The following is a 20,565-nucleotide window of genomic DNA, read 5'->3' on the forward strand; positions in this document are numbered from 1 at the left end:
GTGGACGTTTAGGTTGCTTCCATGTCTTGACTATTGTAAATAGTGCTGCTATGAACATTGGGGTGCGTGTATCTTTTTGAATTAGAGTTTTCATTTTTTTCTGGGTATATGCTTAGGTGTGGGATTGCTGGATCATATGGTAGTTCTATTTTTAGTTTTTTGAGGAAACTCTGTACTGTTTTCCGTAATGGCTGCACCAATTCACATTCCCACCAACAGTGTAGGAGGTTCCTTTTTTTCCACACCCTCTCCAGCATTTACTATTTGTAGACTTTTTGGTGATGGCCATTCTGATCTGTGAGGGGATACCTCACTGTGGTTTTGATTTGCATTTTTCTAATAATTAGCCATGTTGAACATCTTTTCATATGCCTGCTGGCCATCTGTATGTCTTCTGTGGAGAAATGTCTATTTAGGTCTCCTGCCCATTTTTCAATTTTTTTTTATTTTGAGCTGTATGAGCTATTTGGAAATCAATCCCTTTTTGGTCATATCATTTGCAGATATTTTCTCCCATTCTGTAAGTTGTCTTTTCATTTTGTTTATGGTTTCCTTTGCTGTTCAAAAGTCTGTAAGTTTGATTAAGTCCCATTTGTTTATTTTTGCTTTTGTTTCCATTACTCTAGGAGATAGCTCCAAAAAAATATTGCTATGATTTATGTCAAAGAGTGTTCTGTCTATGTTTTCCTATAGGAGTTTTATAGTATCTGGTCTTACATTTAGGTCTTTAATCCATTTTGAGTTGATTTTGTATATGGTATTAGAGAATTGTCTATGTTCGTTAGTTTACATGTAGCTGTCCAGTTTTCCCAGCACCAGTTACTGAAGAGACTGTCTTTTCTCCGTTGTATATTCTTCCCTCCTTGGTTGTAGTTTAATTGACCATAAGTGCGTGGGTTTATTTCTGGGCTTTCTGTCCTGTTCCATTGATCTATGTGCTAGCAACAATTGTTTTAAAAGCTCAGCAGGGCTACCTTATCATAAGTATACCAAGGATCTCTGTGTTTTGTCTCTTTCTGGGCTCTCTTCTGTTTGATTGGTCTTTGTCTCTACATGTACCACACTACTTGAAATATTGTGGTTTTATAATAAGTCTTAATGTTTTTTCAGAGAGTATTGGCTGTTTACTTCCAAATTCACTTTAGAATCAGCTTGTCAAGCTCCACCAAAAGAAATTTCTAACCTTATGATTCTGACAAGGATTACATTGAATCTTTCAATCATTTTTAATTTAATTGACATCTTTACATTGTGAGTCTTCCACCTTATGACCATTTGGTGTAACCGTTTATGGAATAACTTTCTATAAAGTTTTATAATTTCTTCTGTAGAGACTTTTCATCTACTGTTAGATTTACTGTCACAACTTCATATATTTTAGCATAACAGTGCTATTGTTAATGATATTTTTATTTTTGTTTATTTAAATTTATTTTATTTATTTATTTATGGCTGCTTTGGGTCTTCGTTGCTGCACGCAGGCTTTCTCTAGTTGCAGCGAGCGGGGGCTACTCTCTCCTTGCGGTGCGTGGGCTTCTCGTTGTGGTGGCTTCTCTTGTTGCGGAGCATGGTCTCTAGGTGTGCAGGCTTCAATAGTTGTAGCACGCGGGCTCAATAGTTGTGGCTCGCAGGCTCTAGAGTGCAGGCTCAGTAGTTGTGGCACACAGGCTTAGCTGCTCCGTGGCATGTGGGATCTTCTCAGACCAGGGCTCAAACCCATGTCCCCTGCATTGGCAGGCAGACTCCCAACCACAGTGCCACCTGGGAAGCCTATTAATGATATTTTAAAAATTTTATTTCTAACATGTACAATGTTTACTGTAAAGATTTTTATGGAAGTCTTCTGTTTCTACTATGCTGACAGTTTTCTCATGAATGAATTTTATCATCTTTTCTCCCTTATTCTATTTTTGTCATAAATTTTATTGATATTAAATCAGCCTTGAATTCTATGGGTAAATGCAACTTGAATCTGATATATTTTCTTTTTTGTATATTGTTGGATTTTTTTTTATTTATTAGTGTTCACAATTAAGACTGATCTATAATTTTCCTTTCCTTTCTTATGTTGTTCTACTGAGTTTAGGTATCAAAATTTTGCTAGCCTTATACAGTGAGCTGAAGTAGCTTCCTTTTTTCTATTCTCTGTAAGAGATTAATTGGTATTGGAATTATTTCTTCCTTAAATGATTGCTGGGCACTTACCAGTGAAGCTATTTGGGCCTGTAGTGTTTCATATGGGAAGATTTTTGACTATTCATTCAGTTTCTTTAGTGGTTAAAAATGAATGCATGTTTTCTATTTCTTTTTTCTTTTAATTTATTTCTTTTATTTATTTCTTTTTGGCTGCATTGGGTCCTTGTTGCTGCACACAGGCTTTCTCTAGTTGCGGTGAGCAGGGGCTGCCCTTTTGTTGCGGTGCGCGGGCTTCTCATTGCAGTGGCTTCTCTTGTTGCCGAACACAGGCTCTAGGCACACAGGCTTCAGTAGTTGTGGCACACTGGCTCTAGAGCACAGGCTCCGTAGTTGTGGCGCACAGGCTTAGTTGCTCTGCGGCATGTGGGATCTTCCCGGACCACGGCTCGAACCCATGTCCCCTGCATTGGCAGGTGGATTCTTAAGCAATGCACCACCAGGGAGGCCCTTGTTTTCTATTTCTTACATCAGTTTATTAAATTATATTTTTCTAGGAATTTATCCATTTCGACTAAATATTTAAATCTTCAACATAAATTAATTCATAATAGTTTCTTATCTTTTTAATGCCTGAAGATCAGTAGTAATATCCCCCTTTTCATATGTGATATTGATTAGTTGTGCCTTCTCTGTTTTGAGATGTATTGTATAAAAGTAGTTTGAACTACAGTAACTTGTGTCAGCTAAGTATTATTAATATGCACATACTAACACAAAATTATTAGATACATATCACAAATGTTGCCATCACAATAACTTGTCTTATTTTTATTTGACAATATAATATGTTGATCTATAGCCAGTCTTGGCATTTTAGCCATGGAACATGCAATTGAAAAGGTAGAATAGGATCACAGAAACCAAGAAGAGAGTTTCAAGAAGAAAAGGAAAGCCTGTAGTGTCTAGGAAAGTTCAGGAGAGGGCAGGTTGGAAGTCTTAGATTTGACAGAAATAGGTCTTATTAACAGTGGTCAACCTCTTAGTCTCATTTAAGACTTATGACCTGAAGTTGATTTCTTAAGACACCTCTGGTTTCAAAATCTACCAGGCATCAGAGGTAAAATTTTAGAATTCTTAGCTAGAGAAATTACAGCTATGTTCTTTTTTTTTTCCATTTCTTTAAGTTATTACTTTAAGCTCAAGGGTAAATTCACTGGCAGAGAATTCGGGAAGCTTTTGTTCCTTCCATTCATCCTGTAGATATCATGGCCTAAATCCAGAATTTTAGTACTTTCATTTTCTAAGAATTCTGAATTACCTTTCATATCAAAATCTGATTTTTTACATGATGCTTTTCTAATTTTACTCATTTGCAATATGTCTTTAAATTGTGGCCCTTTATTGAGGTTTCCTGAAATGCAGTGCAGAAGCTCATGAAAATATTGAGATAGGTGATCATACTTCACGTCTGTGGAAATTCTATTTAACTTTAACATTGAAGATTATTTTATATTTTTCTTTCATTACAGGAGCTTGTGTCCCTGAAGCCCTGTAAAGCTGCAGAGCTGGTTGCTACTCACTTTTCTGAACAGATTGAAACAGTCATTAAAAAACTTCAGGTAAACTTCACAAAATATACTGGGAAGAAACATCTAGTGGAGAGACAATTATTGAATATCCACCTAAGAACTTTTGACTATAGTGATTTCTTCAGTTGATAGTTGTCTTTTAATAGCATTTTCTACACATTGTGTGTGTGTTTGTGTGTGTGTGTGTGTGTGTGTGTGTGTGTGTGTGTATTTGGAAGCAGTTGTGTGATAAGCTCTGAGTCTAGAAATGAGGGAGTTCATCTTTGTGCATAACAAATATTAACATCACAGAAATATTTTTGGAAATACAACCTGTAGTTACCTAGAAATCATAATCCACAGAGGGTCCTCTCCCCCCATCCCCCCACCTCTCCATATCTTTTGCTATAGTGACTGCAACCATATTCTCTTCAGGGTTCATGTTATTTATTCAGACATTTGTCATCCTCCTACTGGGTTAATGCTGACAATTTTTTAAAATTTATTTTATTGTTTATTTATTTATTTTTGGCTGCGTTGGGTCTTTGTTGCTGCGTGCGGGCTTTCTCTAGTTGCGGCGAGCGGGGGCTACTCTTCGTTGCGGCGTGCAGGCTTCTCATTGTGGTGGCTTCTCTTGTTGCAGAGCATGGGCTCTAGGTCCATGGGCTTCAGTAGCTGTGGCACTAGGGCTCAGTAGTTATGGCACATGGGCTTAGTTGCTCTGGGGCATGTGGGATCTTCCCAGACTAGGGCTCGAACCCATGTCCCCTGCATTGTCAGGTGGATTCTTAACCACTGTGCCACCAGGGAAGTCCCAATGCTGACTATTTAGAATTTTTCTCGGACAATCTTAGCTAGAATACAGGTATATTAATGCTGAATATTGAGATGCTCAGTTTGAAGTACTATTTAACGGACCTAGTATTTCACTTGTCACTACTGTGGCAGTGCTAGTGGTGAGTTTTGCTTATTACCATATGGCCACAAGTGATAGAGATAGGGAATAGGACAATGACAGGAACATGTAGCACAACCCAGAGTCCTCAAGTAGCAGTAATAGTAGTAGGGGTTAGGTATGCAAGAAGGAAACCAAAGCAGTGAGTGGGAGGCAGCTGACATGAGACAGAGATGTGGAATGCATTCATTTACACAGTACCATGGTGCCACTCTGTACCCCACAGTATAGTAGGCTCTGGGGGGCACAAATAAGAATACAGTCTTTTTCTTAATTTTTCCTGTGGAACAGAGAAGCACTTATATAACCACAGCACAGTGTTATAAGCTCTACACCAGACATATGTAAAAAAGTGCTGTAGGAATAAGAGGAGAGAGTGACAGACTGTGTGAGAGAAGCAGACAAGAGTTCCCACATATGCCTGAAATGGGTCTTGAATAATTGGTATCAGTCTTTTAGGCAGAGAATTGGGAAGGGCATTCTAGATAAAGGGTTCTGGGTATATAAAGACTTGATGAAGTCTGGAAGCAACATGCATATTCAGAGGATGATGTGGTAAAGACGATGTTGGAAGAAGCATCAGATTAAGCTTACAAAGGTATATTGGAGGGAAGGAGTTAAAAGTATAGAGACTGGGAAGTAGACTTTTGGGGCTGATATTGAACAATCTTATATGTAATGCTAAGAAATTATGCTATATCTTCTGTGTGCTGGAGAATTACTGAAGTTTTTTAAGCAAAGGAATTATACCATTAGATTCATTTTATAGAAAATTAATTCTGTAGTATGGAGAATGGACTGGCAAAGAGAGCAGATGGAGGAGAGAACAGTTAGACCAGTTGGAAGGCAAAAGGTCTCAGCAAAAAACAGTGAGGACAGGATGAAAGCAGTGGCAGTGGAGAGGACAGGTCGAAGATACGTTTGTGAAATAAAATGTATAGGGCTTGGAAATTAGTTGAATGTGATGGGTGGAGTTAAAAATGACTCCCAGATGTAGGGTTGGTTGTCCAGCATGATGAAGTCCATTAAATCAAGATAAGGACTCATCCACTAATTCAATAAATATTTATGTACCTGCTGTGGGCCACAACCACGATAAAGTGCTAAGGATACAAAAACATATACAGTTGACCCTTGAACAATGTGGGGGTTAGGGGTGCCAGCCCCAGTGCAGTCAAAAATCCTTGTATAACTTTTGACTTAACCAAAAGCTTAACTACTAATAGCCTACTGTTGGCTGGAAGCCTTACCAATAACAGAAACCGTCAATTAACACATGCTTTGTATGTTATATGTATTATATACTGTATTCTTAGAATACGTGAATTAGAGAAAAGAAAATATTATTAAAATCATAAGGAAGAGAAAATACATTTACAGTACTGAAGTAAACTTATCAATACTGTACATTTATGTCATCTTTTTATAAGATGAATCATCTATCTGTCAGTACCCATATCAATATTGTCTTAAACAAAGTACTGTTATACATATTACTAACACTAGACATCAAAAATGAAAAGATGTGAAAAAGAAATTTGTATTTGTTTACAGGTATAACAATTCATACATTGATAATGAAAAAGCAAATGTTTGCTCTATGGTAGTCTAGTGTAATTGATATGATTGCTTCACAGTAGCCTAACGTATACACCAATGAGGGAATTGTTATAAAATTTTTATAGCATACAGTATTACAGTCATATTCATGATACAGTATTGGAAACATTGTTACTTTTTTAAAAAAACACATGTGATGGTGGGTTGACATGCAGTTTCTCCGATTACTAGAGAGGGGGAGAGAGAGAGGCATATTTTATATTTATTATCACTCATGCCTATGTAAGGATAGACTAGTATCTACGTATATTTTATGCATTCATGACATACCTAACTTTTTCTTAATTTTTTCACTATTGCTGGGCTATGTGGTTAGCCTGCAGGTTTTTTCAAATTGTTGCAAATCTTCCAAATTTTTTCCAATATATTTATTGAAAAAAATTCACGTGTAAGTCAACCCACTCAGTTCAAATCTGTGCTCTTCAAGGGTCAACTGTAAATGTATCCCTGTGCTCAAGAAGACAGATAAGCCAAAAGATTATTGTAGAATAGTTTGACTTGAATGATGATAGAGGACTGCCCAGGATCCTGAGGAAGTACATGGAGGGTCATCCAGTCCATTCTAGTGAGGGGGGTACATTTCTGCTAAAACTACTCTCAATCCACAGAGCATCTCCGCCTTTTAAAAGTCAGCAATTTTGATGAATCTTCTTGTCTATAGTGATGTTATTGTCATTTAAAATATAAGATTATCGGACTTCCCTGGTGGTCCAGTGGTTAAGACTTCTTGCTCCCAATGCAGGGGGCCCAGGTTCAATCCCTGGTCAGAGAACTAGATCCCGCATGCCGCAACTAAGAGCCCTCATGCTGCAACTAAAGATCCCGCATGTGACGATGAAGATCTTGCATGCTACAACTAAGACCTGGCACAGCCAAATAAATAAATAAATATTAAAAAACAAAACAAAACTAGATCTACATTTTTTTTAAAAAATGTAAGATTATCCATTGCAGGATTTTCTTTTTCCTACAGGCTTTAAAATATTTAGAGGTAGAGAGGCTAGGTAAATGAATATAATGTCATTCATTAGACAAATATATAAAAGCTGAAATAATTTACACACACAAAAAAGGTGGCTCTTGACCATGGACTATTTGTGGAGTCTTACACATTCCTTTTTTTTTTTTTTTTTTAAACATCTTTATTGGGGTATAAATTTACCTTTTTTTTTTTTTTTTTTTTTTTTTTGCGGTGCGCGGGCCTGTCACTGATGTGGTCCCTCCCGCTGCGGAGCAGAGGATCCGGACGCGTAGATCCAGCGGCCGTGGCTCACGGGCCCATCCGCTCCGCGGCAGGTGGGATCCTCCGGAACCGGGGCACGAACCCGCGTCCCCTGCATTGGCAGGCGGACTCCCAACCACTGTGCCACCAAGGAAGCCCCTTACACATTCCTTTTAAAGAAATGAAATATTTTTTTATTGCAGAGCTTTATTGATTGTGTAAGAATCCCACACAAATTTTATGAATTACCTTCACTTTTGATGGCAAGAAATATGCCTCCGACCAATTATTTTCAGAATTCTTGAAATGAAAAATAAGCCAGAATATTAAGGTATAACCAGAAGGAAAGCCATGTAAAATAAAACAAAGTGATAGGCCAGGAAAAAGATAGAAAATCAAAGACTGATAAATATATTTAAATTGTTATATTCTAAATGACACTAATCCTTTTTGGTTTTGAGATCCCCTGCTTTTTATAGGTGAAGTAGAATGTGTCAAAAAATAAAGAAAAAAGGAAAACAAAACTATAATAATTTTTGCTTAGCTTTCTTAAGAACTTAGAAACATTATTAATATTCATATAGTATTCTAAGATTTATCTCACTTAATTCTCACCTCTGTCCTGTGCAGGAGGAAGAGAAGATATTGGTGTTCTCTTTTTCACATAAGTAAACCAAATGGCTTACGAGAGTCAGTGACTTACACAAAGTCACATAGCTAAAAAGTGGAAGAAACAGAAGCCAGATGTTTTGCATATTAGTTGCTAACCTGTTTGCCATCTCTTCTTTAGTTGATTATATTGAGGAGTTAATGAGCTTTTTTGGTACTGGTTGTTGTTTGGGCCTCAGCTTCCCACTGCACCTAGATTAACTGTCTCACAGTTGGCTGTTGTCACAAGGAGGACCAGGTGAGGCAGTGTGTACCCGTCATTGTAGCCAGAGCAGTTCAGAGCACCTGCCATTCCAAGGGTCTTCATGCTGGGAACTGTTAAGGGATTTGTCTCAATAGAGGGCCTTTTTTTGTTTTTTTGGCAGGGGTGGGGTACCAATAACCAAGGTGTTTGAATTTCTTCTACTCTCAAAATTGAGTATGTGACAATGATTAGAATTACTGAGAGAAAATGACCTCCAAATGATTCTTTAGAATTCCTTAGATCTGTACAGAGGGCATAATGGAAGTAGTCATATGCGTGTGTGCTTTTTAAAGGGATATTCTAGAGTTATTTACCATGGCATAGTTTGAAGAATTCGTTTTAATATTTAATTGTATTTTTTATTGTTTTTCTCTTCAGAACCAGGTTTTGCTTTTCAAATTTTTGAGGAGTCTTCTTGACCCAAGGTATGTTAATAAAATTTAGTTTTTCGTAATACATAGATGAGAAATCAAAGGAAATAAATTGAGTTGAAGAAACTGGCTCATGATATCCAAATAGTATAGTCAGCTCTTGATTTTTAATATTAGCAGGAGTAATAGTTACAGAGATTATTCTAAGTACATGATTGGAAAATTGATTACATCTTGAAGGAATACTTTTGTTTCCATTTGAACATGAGCATACATGATGAGTTGTTATCAATGTAAAGAAAATAATGAAGGTGTGCCATGAGGACATGTTTCAGGAAGAATTTGATGACCATCTAGCTTCTGCTGTCTCTGGTAGCATCACTCCTTCTGATTCCTTTTTCCATGCTGTAGATTGATAGCTTTACTTTTCAAAGTAAACACCTAGTTCCCAGCCCACCTCTAAATGTATTACCTTTTATTTTATTTTATTTTTATTATTATTATTATTTTTTTGCGGTACGCGGGCCTCTCACTGTTGTGGCCTCTCCCGTTGCGGAGCACAGGCTCTGGACACGCAGGCTCAGTGGCCATGGCTCATGGGCCCAGCCGCTCCGCGGCATGTGGGATCTTCCCGGACCGGGGCACGAACCCGTGTCCCCTGCATCAGCAGGCGAACTCTCAACCACTGCACCACCAGGGAAGCCCTGTATTACCTTTTAAACTTTTATTTGAATTGTTTAGTTTTAAATAACTTTCCTGGAGGTGTGAGAAGGAAAGTTTAAATGTTTTTTTAAGTGCTGCTGTAGTACTCATCAAATAAAAACTAACCCAAGGAGATGATGAAATTAGTAATGGATTTGTTAGCAAAGTAGCTCCATATGTGAGATCTTAACGTCTTCCTGTGACAACGTGGAGTACACTGGGAGCTGAGTGTAGTATTTAACATCCTCTAAGACAGTCACTCTTAACCAGAATTGTGTGTCAGAATAACCTAAGAAATTTAAAAAAATATAGTTGCCTGGCCCCCCCACAGAATCATTGTGATATACTTCTAGAGTTAAGCATCACTGGCCTAAATGTAATATTCCAGGGTGACATAGCTTTCACATCACACATACAAATTTTTAAGTTGCATTAAGATGTACACTAGCCATTGGAAATGGTCATATACTTACTTTAGAGATAATATTATAAAAATAGAAAGTTTTGGTTATTCTAGTATTCTGTGCTATTTTTAAATACCTAAATACCAGGAGTTTTGTGGATTGTAATAATTTTTTGAAATTTCAGTCATTTAAACCTTAAGCAGGCTACGGTTCATTTAAATTTAGTCATACAGATGTGCATATGCAGATGTTGAGAAGAGCAGTCTGACTACATACCCTCCTGAACTTCAGTTCAATACCTTTTCAAAGTATCTGTGCTTTAATTCCCTGTTCTCAGAAATTACTGAAGCTAGACATCTATTTTTATTTTTATGAACCATTTGTACTTCCCTCAGATCCAGTTTGGGCCCTAGTCTACCCCTAGAATTAACTAGGAGATACCTTAGAATTAGGGTTGGGGTAAGAGGGAAGGAAGAGAGCTGAGAGAAGGATGGGGGAGCTGGGGGTGCAGCTGAGAGAAGGGGGAGGGGGCCGAGGAGGACTGAGCTAGATGGAAGAGGAAGGAGGGCCCAGCCCTTTCTCTGGAGCCCCTGTACGTTTTTTCCCATAGCAAATTCCTTCTGTTCCTCTTTTGCTTCCTCCAGTGTCAGATCCATTCTCTTAGGACCTGACTCCTCTTCCCCTAGGATAATTTATTTTAACCAAGTCCTTGTTCTCCATCCATCCTACCTGGAGAGACTCAGGCTGGAAGGACAGAGAAGCGCATCTTTGAACTCGACCTTTTCTCACATGTAACAAAGTACAGAAGACAATGGTGACCAAATCTTAATTTTTTTAATTAAGAAAAAGTATTAGGTAATATAAATATCAATATAGTCATTTGCTTTGATATTGAATTTAGTTAAACTTCACAGTAATAAAAATGGCAAATCACAAGAGTATCAGAGGTCTTCCATGGAAAGTATTGCTCTGTTATTACCTATACCTAGATTGTAAATATGTTATAGGTAAGATCCTTTAGAAGTACTATGAAAGTTGTTTTGTTCACTAGCGAACCACGAATAATTTTACATTTACTCGGTGTATTTTATCTCCCTAAACTAACTCCAACCCAGGATAATTAACTCTAAGTTAACTTGTCACCCATTATTCCTTTCTGTCATATCAGTTCAGCTGCAAGGCCCTCTCTCACCTACTTCAGAGAGAAGCAGTGCACCCACAGTCCTGACTCTTCCCTCTCTCCCAAAAGCAATATGACCCGGAATGTCCTCGCTCTTGACAACAGCTAAATGGCCAGCTCTGCTTTAGCCTAGAGAAATGAAGAGTTGACAGAGATTCTCCCCTTGACCAAACTTTCGTCAGCCTCCTCTGAGCCCTCTGCTCCACTAGGTCTGACCTTGGGCTTCCATCTCTGTTTTTGTAGAGTCTGTTTTTAGCAAGAATCCTGCTAAGTCAGTTTAGCTAGAATCCTCACCCTCAATATGTGATCAGCCTTGATATCTGTCCAAATTTCACACACACACACACACACACACACACACACACACACACACACACACACACACACACACACACACACACACACCCCAGGTAATATGTGATCATCCTGGCCTGCCTTCAGCAAGAATTCTGTTAGGTCAGTTTTTCAAAGAATTATCCTACCCTCCTAGTAATTCTCCATCCATTGACTGCCCCACTCCCACCCCATGGCTATAATCTCTACTTTTTCTTGTTGTATTTGAGTTGAGCCCAGTCTCTCTCCTTTACTGCAATACCCCATTGTAGTGTTCCCTATCATGAGAGTCCGAATAAATTCTGCTTTACTGTTTTAACAAGCATCATGGATAAGTTTTTCTTTAACAGAACCTTGAATTAACAAGACAGATAACTTGAGCTCCACCTTTAAAAAGAGCACTCTTTCAAATTGATCCACCATATCCAGGATGCCAAAAATCTAGTAGTGTTCCGCTTTGAGAGTCCCAGTCCAGAATCCATCATATTGAATTGGCCAAAAAGTTTGTTCGGGTTTTTCCGTAAGATGTTATGGAAAAACCCTAACGAACTTTTTGGCCAACCCAATACTTTATCCTCTTATTTTATGTCTTATATAGGAGGCAGGCGTCCATTAAGATTATGCTGTAAATTTATTTTAAATTTGATGTTTGGCATTTCAATACAATCATTTTTATATAAACAGTATTTTAAATGATGGTGTCCCAGACTAACCCATAAAAGCCTGTTTGACCCACAATGTAAATAAATAATACCAGTGAGGGGAGGGGAAAATTTTTTTTTCTTCTACCCTTCTGTGTCCTAGACAGATTGAGAAGAGAAAAGCATACAAATTTATTGAGTGTTTCACGTGACCCGGGAGTCTTCATAAGGAAATGAAGACCTGAAGACGTACTTAAACCTGAGCGTTTTGTGCTAGGTTTGATGAAGGGTAGAAAGTCATAGGCAAATGTGATGGGACTGAAGGATATGAGCTAAGGATGATAAACTGGGGGAGACTTAGCAAGACGCGTTTGTTTGGATTCCTCTGAGTGTCCCTCCATTTTCAGAGATGAGGATGCGCCTCTCCTCCAGAAAGAGAGTACCTTTCCTAAGATGGTCTTATGATCTGCTTCACAGGAGAAGGGGAAGGGCAGAGAGTCCTTCCTGCACCTGACATTTCTCAAATTCCTTGAGCTTAAAATATTCAATATGCTAACATACCATATTTTGGGGAAGCATGTCCTGAACCCCATCACTAATAATACGTACATTGAATTCTGGATTGAGGGGGAGAGCAAGGTTAAGAAGGTTGAGTTCAGAGGAGGTAAGGAGGAGGTGCTTCTTGAGCCTGCCTTAGACAAAGTTTTGAATTATAGAAAGTTTGTCTTTGATGCCCTTTGAACTCTGCCTCCTTCCACTCTGTCCTCTTCTTTCAAGGGTTGCAGGGTGCACACACTTCTTTAAGCTCTACACTTTATAAGCACACTCGGATATATAGTATTATGCCTAGGTAGATTTTTTAAATCTAGAATTACCTTCTTCTATGCCCCAATCAAAACAGTCACAACTAATTGCTAATTGCTTGTCAATGCGACACTTTTACAGTGGGAGTGTACAATTAACATATGAATACAATGAAGTATACACAATGATGAAAACACCCTTTTCCGATACGAGTTGACCTCAAGGGTAAGAAGAAAGGTTGTGTGGACTAGATTACATTAAGTCTCTGAATGATTTCCCATCACACTTTAGCCTTTGTAAATGAGTACGCCTGTTAACTAATCTCAAGTAAAGGATTAGAGTCTTTCCAGGTACTGGGAAAACTGAAGTGGGAAACTAGGGGAGTATAGAAAAAGGTATTTAGGGACAAAAGAATATCAAGAATAGATAGACTGGTACTGCCTAGCAGTTTTCCCTGGCAGACAACTTCAGACTATTTTTGCCTTTGATTCTTCCCTTTCTGTTCTTCTTAAGCAATAGGATTTTTTTTTTAACTTCCAGTTTTTTCCTTTCATGAAGCTCCTATAGCAGCATTCTAGAGAGTAGAGAAAATGAAAGAAAGTTATTTTGAGATGGTGACTGCTTATATATATGTGTCATAGCAGAAAATTGCTTTTTTTTGCTCTTGCCCCAAAACCCTGAGTTAGTAGGATCCTCATTCCTCTGTGTGTGTGTGTGTGTGTGTGTGTGTGTAGTTTATGCACATTTGATTTAACATTTATATGTATTTATTGAGTTGTTTCTAAAGGAGTGACTTATTTTGTCAACAGCATGTTTTAGGGAACTAATAATCTAGTTGAATTCTCATGTGTATTTCTCTATTTTCTTTATCCAATTTCTTTAAGTTACCTTTGCTCTGTAAATAATGTCCTCTGTAGAATTAATTGACCTACAAAGATATTGGTGGCATTTGTATGTAGAAAGATTAGATCGTTTTGAAGGGAGGGAGGTTAATCCTCCAGAAACAAATTATTTGCCTGAATGGAGGCCAGCAGCCTGGGAGAAAGGGTTTGCATCCTCTTCCAATTCCCTTCTTTGGGACAACTGCTACATAAAGCCCTACCCCACGCCCGCTCCCTGTGTGCATCCCTGCTGGCCAAGATTTCTCACAGGACTTCTCCTGATATACTTACATCCAGATGCAGGTCCTTTGTGCAGTGGGGATGCTTGAAGGATAATACTAAAGGACACTGATGGTTTTTGTGGGGCTATGAGCTTCATAAGGAATAAAGAGAATGTGCAAGTGTATTTACAGTCACAATATTTTCCTCAGTACAATTTTCTTGGTAATGTCCGTTTAGCCTTTGTTAACAATGTCCTGGAGGCCTCTGAAATATATGGTATGATTTTCTTGCAGGAAAAAAACATAAAACGTTGTACTGTATTTCTAAGTCTTTAATCAAAATAAAGTAAAAATTGAACATTGCTAAGGAAATGAGTATCTTTGCCAAGGAGCAAAACATAGATTATGGAAATGGTTATACATTGGATTTAAATTGAATCTGTCACTGTTTCTGTGTATAATTCTGAAAGGATATTTTAAGATGTTGACACAGTGTTGAAATAGCATATTTCAAAGTTAAAAAAAATAGAACATTATATATATTCATGAACTTTGACATATAAAAATGCATTCCTACCTCAGTGAGTGCCGTCTGCTTGGCCAGGCTCACCACCAGATATCGTTATCTTTGTTAGTATTTTTGCCAGCAGCTCAAATTCAACCTTCTAAATCCTAACACATCATCATCTACTAATCTTCTTTTAGGTAAATGGATGGATGGATAGATAGTTTACATGCATTTATATCTTTATTCCTTAATTTAATAATTCTTTATAATGAGATTGCTATCTGCTAAGCAATGTGTGAGAGGTTGAAATGGTTCAAAATTATACTCAGAATTATACTCAAAATTATACTCAGTCTAAACCTGTTCCTCCTACTTTATTTTCTCTCTTAGCAAATGGCTGTATCCACCCATTTATTTTATTTAAAAATTTACTGAGTAACTACAGCATACTAAGCACTGTGACAGGCATGGGAGATAAAATGGTGAATAAGGTGGGACCCTGCCTTCAGAGGCAATTGCAGTGTAAGTGTCTTAAATAAAATCCTTGGTGTGATGATGAATTTTTAACTTTCCTTTACCAACTCCACTGCACCTTCTCAGCCATGCGACACAGAACCAGTCAGTCATCACAATGTACCTCTTGTATATCTCTTACATGTGAGTCCTTCTCTTGTCCACCCCCTCCGCCCTGGTTCAGGCCCTCAGTATCTCTCTTCTGGTCTTTTTTGCTGGTCTCCTAACCAGCCTTCTTAATTCTTCTACTTTCATTTTCAAATAGGCAAATAATGATAGTGTTCCCTTTCACCTTCTCAAAGTTCTTTTAGTTTCCATCATCCAGGGTAAAATCTGAACTCCTTATGGTGTAAAAGACCCTTCTTGATCTTATTCAGGCATATTGGTTCAGCTTAATTTTCTTCCATCCTGCCATTTCTCTTTTCCCCTTTATTCCTCAGTAGTACTGAACTTTTTGTTCATGGGATACACTACACAGGGTTGTTTTGCCCACCCTTTGAATATGTGTTCCTCCCTTTTCTTCCACTTTGTTTTCTTTCTTTTCATAGTTTTATCTATATGTATTAAGAGCTCTAAGGTTGTACATGTGCTTTGATCCAGTGATTCCATTTTGGAAAATATATTTTAAGGAAATACCATAAGAAAAAGGTAGTTAATATTGAAATATCCGTATTAACATTTATATAGTGAAAAAACTGTTTTAAAAAGTAGATGGGGGAGATAGCTATATAAATGGTAAGGTATATGAACATAATTAAATACCAAATTGGCAAACATGGCAATGTGAATGTTTAAATAATGCTAAACTGGAAAAATACATAACATTAAATGGTATGCACACATACTGTTTGTGTGTATGATTGAATGATAATCAGATGGTGTGGTTAGATGTAGGTAACTTAATGCTCACCATATTCTTTGCCCCCACTAATTGCTTAGTTAATAATAGAAATTTAGATTGATACATTAATAATAAAAATGAGAGCAATTGTTAGGAGTTTGGAATGGTCTGCTCTTTGCTTTTAGAATTTCTGAAACAATGAAAACTGGCATGTGAGTGCTACAAACTAAAGTTTCAAAAACTTTGCTTCATTGATATTTAAAGAAATCTTTCCAAATACCCATATTTTTCTATTTACAATGAAAAGGACACATATTAAGGTACTTTGTGGCTTTTACAAAATCCTACCCTTTCTTCTGTTCTGTTTGTACAATTTTTTATTCATCACCCTTGTTTTTTGTTTCTTTTTGTTTGTTTCCTACTATTTTTATGCCTCCTCTGACTTTAACTGAGTGTTTTGTATATGATTCCATTTTTTGTCTCTCTTAGTATATTAATTATACTTCTTTTAAAAAACTTTTTCTAGTGGTTGACTTTCCATTTTTCGATTGGGCTGTTTGTTCTTTTGTTGTTGAGTTGTATGAGCTGTTTGTATATTTTGGGAATTAAGCCCTTGTCGGTCCCATCCTTCACAAATATTTTCTCCCATTCTGTAGGTTTTCTTTTCCTTTTGTTTATGGTTTCCTTTGCTGTGCAAAAGCTTGTAAGTTTGATTAGTCCCATTTGTTTATTTTTGCTTTTATTTCTATTGCCTTGGGAGACTGACCTAAGAAAACATTGGTGCAATATATGTCAGGGAATGTTTTGTCTATGATCTCTTCTAGGAGTTTTATGGTGTCTCGTCTTGTATTTAAGTCTTTAAGCTATTTTGAGCTTATTTTTGTGCATGGCATGAGGGTATGTTTTGACTTCTTTGATTCACATGCAGCTGTTCAACTTTCCCAGCACCACTTGCTGAAGAGACTGTCTTTTTCACATTTTATTTTTTGGCCTCCTTTGTTGAACATTAATTGACCAGAGGTGTGTGGGTTTATTTCTGGGGGTCTCTATTCTGTTCCATTGATCTGTATGTCTGTTTTTGTGCCAGTACCACACTGTTTTGATTACTGAAGCTTTGTAGTATTATCTGAAGTCTGGGAGGGTTATGCCTCCTCAGGATTGCCTTGGCAATTCTGAATCTTTTATGGTTCCATATAAATTTTAGATTTATTTGTTCTAGTTTTGTGAAAAATGTCATGGGTAATTTGATAGGGATCACATTAAATCTGTAGATTGCTTTGGGTAGTATTGCCATTTTAACAGTACTGATTCTTCCAATCCAAGAGCATGGAATATCTTTCCATTTCTTTGAATCATCTTTAATTTCCTTTATTAATGTTTTGTAGTTCTCAGCATGTAAGTCTTTCACCTCCTTGATGGGGTTTATTCCTGAATATTTTATTTATTTATGATGCAATTTTAAAAGGTATTAATTTTTACATTCCCTTTATGCTGTTCCATTGTTAGTGTAAACACATGCAACCGATTTCTGTATGTTAATCTTGTATCCTGCTATGTTGCTGAATTCATTTATCAGTTCTAGTATTTGTTGTGTGGAGTCTTTAGGGTTTTCTATATATAGTAGAAAACTATGTCATCTGCATACAGTGACAGTTTTACCTCTTCCCTACCAATTTGAATACCTTTTATTTCTTTTTCTTGTGTGATTGCTGTGGCTAGGACTTCCAGTACTATGTTGAAGAGATGTGGTGAGAGTGGGCATCCTTGCTCCAGATTTTAATGGGAAGGCGTTCACCTTTTCACTGTTGAATATTATATTGGCTGTGGGTTTGTCATAAATAGCTTTTATTATGTTCCCTCTATACCCATTTCGTAAGGGTTTTTATCATGAATGGCTGTTGAATTTTGTCAAATGCTTTTTCTGTATCTATTAAGATGATCATGTGGTTTTTGTTGATGTGGTGTATCACATTGATGATTTGCATGTGTTGAACCATCCTTGGGACCCTGGGATGAGTCCAACTTGGTCATGGTGTATGACCTTTTTTATGTGTTGTTGGATTCGGTTTGCTAATGTTTGTTGAGTTTTTGCATCTATATTCACCAAAGATATTGGCCTTTAATTTTCTTTTTTGGTAGTATCTTTGTCTGGTTTTGGTATCAGGGTGATGGTGGCTTCATAGAATGTCTTTGGGAGTATTCCTTCCTCTTCAGTCTTTTGGAAGAGTTTGAGAAGGATCGGTATATGTTCTTCTTTGTACATTTGGTAGAATTTCCCAGTGAAGCCATCTGGTCCTGGACTTTTGTTTGTAGGGAGTTTTTGTAGCAATTTTTTGTATGTTACTAATGCTGTTCCAGTTCTTTATATAAGGAGCTTTAGTTGAGAAATTCTGAAGAGAAGATAGGACTCCCAGAAGAAACTGACTTCTTTTGAAGGTAGAGAGAAGATGATTCTTATATCTCCAATGAACTGCAGTTGATTTTTCTAAATAGTTCCAGTAGTGTCCACCATGGTAAAACGAATACTCCCACAGCTTTTGTGTAGGCATTATGAATAGTGGGCTTTGTGAGTGCCTGGCATACAAGGCAAATGAACCATAAATTTTGTATAACCTACTATTCATCCACTTATTTGTCTTAACAACAACCAAATAATTAGCCCTTGCTACATGGAAGACACTGTTGTAGGCTTTAAGAATTCATTAGTGAGAAGGTACTGGTGCCTACCCTCACAGAATTTATAGTCTTTTAGAGAAGATAGATAATTGAAGAAGTAATTACAACATGATGTGATTGGTGCTATAAGGGAAGTTTAGTAGGGACAGTTGTTGAGACTAGAAGATGGCTTATTATGTATAGTTACTCATGGATCAAATTGTTTAAACTAAATTGAGTCATCTTTGCTTCTTTTAGAGGAACAGTACAACTTCAGGTATGATTTAGAGGAGCCTCCACTGAATATCATTTCCTTAATTATTCAATGTAAATTGAGAAATATTGTGATTTAGAATGTTTCTGATGTAGTGTATAATTCACCTTAATAACCTAAGTAACATTAAGACTTTTAATTCATGATTTTACTTGATCAAAAGGTAGTCTTGGTTTTAAGGTAACATCTTTTTACCTGTAGCTTTAATTATGGTATGATTAAATAATGCTACTGTCTTGCCTTTTCTGTTTTCAGGGAAGGTATTCATGTAAATCAAGAATTGCTGCAGATATCTCCTTGTATTACAGAGCAGTTCATTGAGCTGTTGTGTCAGTTCAGCCCAAACCAGGTTATAGAGACACTGCAAGTCCTTGAGTGCTACCGCCTAGAAGAAACTATTCAGGTAAGACCAGTAATGTAGAGAAGGCAAGAGTAAACTTTTCTTTATTGCTCACCATTTTACAGATGAACACAGGGAGATTCATACATTAAATCAGTTGGCTAAGTTTATACCTAGTAAGTGCTAGCACCAGAGATGGAACCCAGATAGTTTGACTCCATCGTTCATGCTCTGCATTGCTGTGTTATTGCCTCTCTGTTTGTTCTAGTAGAGTCAGAAACAACACATGTCCATCATTGTTGTTCATCAAGTTTCACAGGCATTCTAGCCAACAGGGTAAACATAGAAAAAGGAATACAGTAAAAATATTAAGAGAGAAAAACTAAGCTCTACTTGCAGGCACTGATGGTTAGATAGTCCTGTTGTGCCATGTGACTTACAAGGCTAGAAGGCAATTACACAGTCATTGCCTTGATTCTCTTTCCTTGTTTTCTCCTGTTTCCAAATTGAAATGAGTGTGTGTGTGTGTGTGTGTGTGTGTGTGTGTATGCACATATGTACATATGTATACATACACACATATTCTAATTTACCATGAGGCTAGTATGTTCCCTGTTTAAAATTTGTTTTTAAGCTACCTTTATATTGTTGCTATCAATACTCATGAAACAGTAACCCGTATTTCTGCATCCATGTCCTAAACTGCCCACACAATTAAAATTTTTTAAATTATAAAATATTTCAAAAAACATAGAAATTTGCAAAATGGGTACATATATTCCCACCAACCCAACTTTATAGATGTTAATGTTTTGCCATACTGGCTTCAGATCTTTGTTGTTTGTTTTAGAAATAAAGCATCCTTTATCTGTCATGTCTCACCTGAGGTTACTGCCAACCTGAAGATGGGAAGTTTATCCTTCCCATCCGTTTTAAAAATTTTTCCTGTATATGAATTTACCTATATAACACAAGGTACAGTTCTGTATGTTTTTAAAATTTGTATTAATGGTATCATACAGTAACATCCTATTGCAAATTGCTTTTTTATTAATTTTTTATCTTTCAGTTTTTAATACATATAGCTCTAGTTCATTCATTTTAATGATCATATAATAGTCTCTTGAATGACTGTGCCGCAGTTTATATATTTTCCTATTCACAGACATTCAGAGTGTTTCCAGTCTTTTGCCATTATAAACAATGCTACTTTGGACATCTTTGTACATGCCTTCTTTGTGCCCATCTGAGATTTCTCTAAATAGTATGCCTGGAAGTGGAATTCTTTAGACAATACAGTAGCTTAATTCTGTTCATATTGCCAAGTTGATTTCTTATTTGTTTCCAGTCTCATCATCAGTATTTGAAATTTGCTGTTTTTCCACATCCTTGCTGATTTCTAGTATTTTTAGACTTCTTAATTTTTGCCAGTGTGATGATTATCATTGCTTACTCATAACATTGCATATCTTTCCATATCTTT

At 36.9% G+C, this 20,565-nt stretch overlaps 1 protein-coding gene across 1 annotated transcript in view; it reads left to right on the forward strand.

Annotated features, from left to right (window-relative positions):
- VPS8 (VPS8 subunit of CORVET complex) overlaps nt 1–20,565 on the forward strand; it is a 308,205-nt gene that overhangs the window by 167,578 nt on the left and 120,062 nt on the right. Inside the window, exons 34-36 of the mRNA XM_082654910.1 lie at nt 3,666–3,755; nt 8,793–8,839; nt 18,998–19,145. Coding sequence (XP_082511036.1) covers nt 3,666–3,755; nt 8,793–8,839; nt 18,998–19,145 — 285 coding nt within the window. The remainder of the gene's footprint in view (nt 1–3,665; nt 3,756–8,792; nt 8,840–18,997; nt 19,146–20,565) is intronic.

Source organism: Grampus griseus, assembly GCF_964374135.1.
Source record: "Grampus griseus genome assembly, chromosome: 5".
Lineage (NCBI taxonomy): Eukaryota > Metazoa > Chordata > Mammalia > Artiodactyla > Delphinidae > Grampus > Grampus griseus.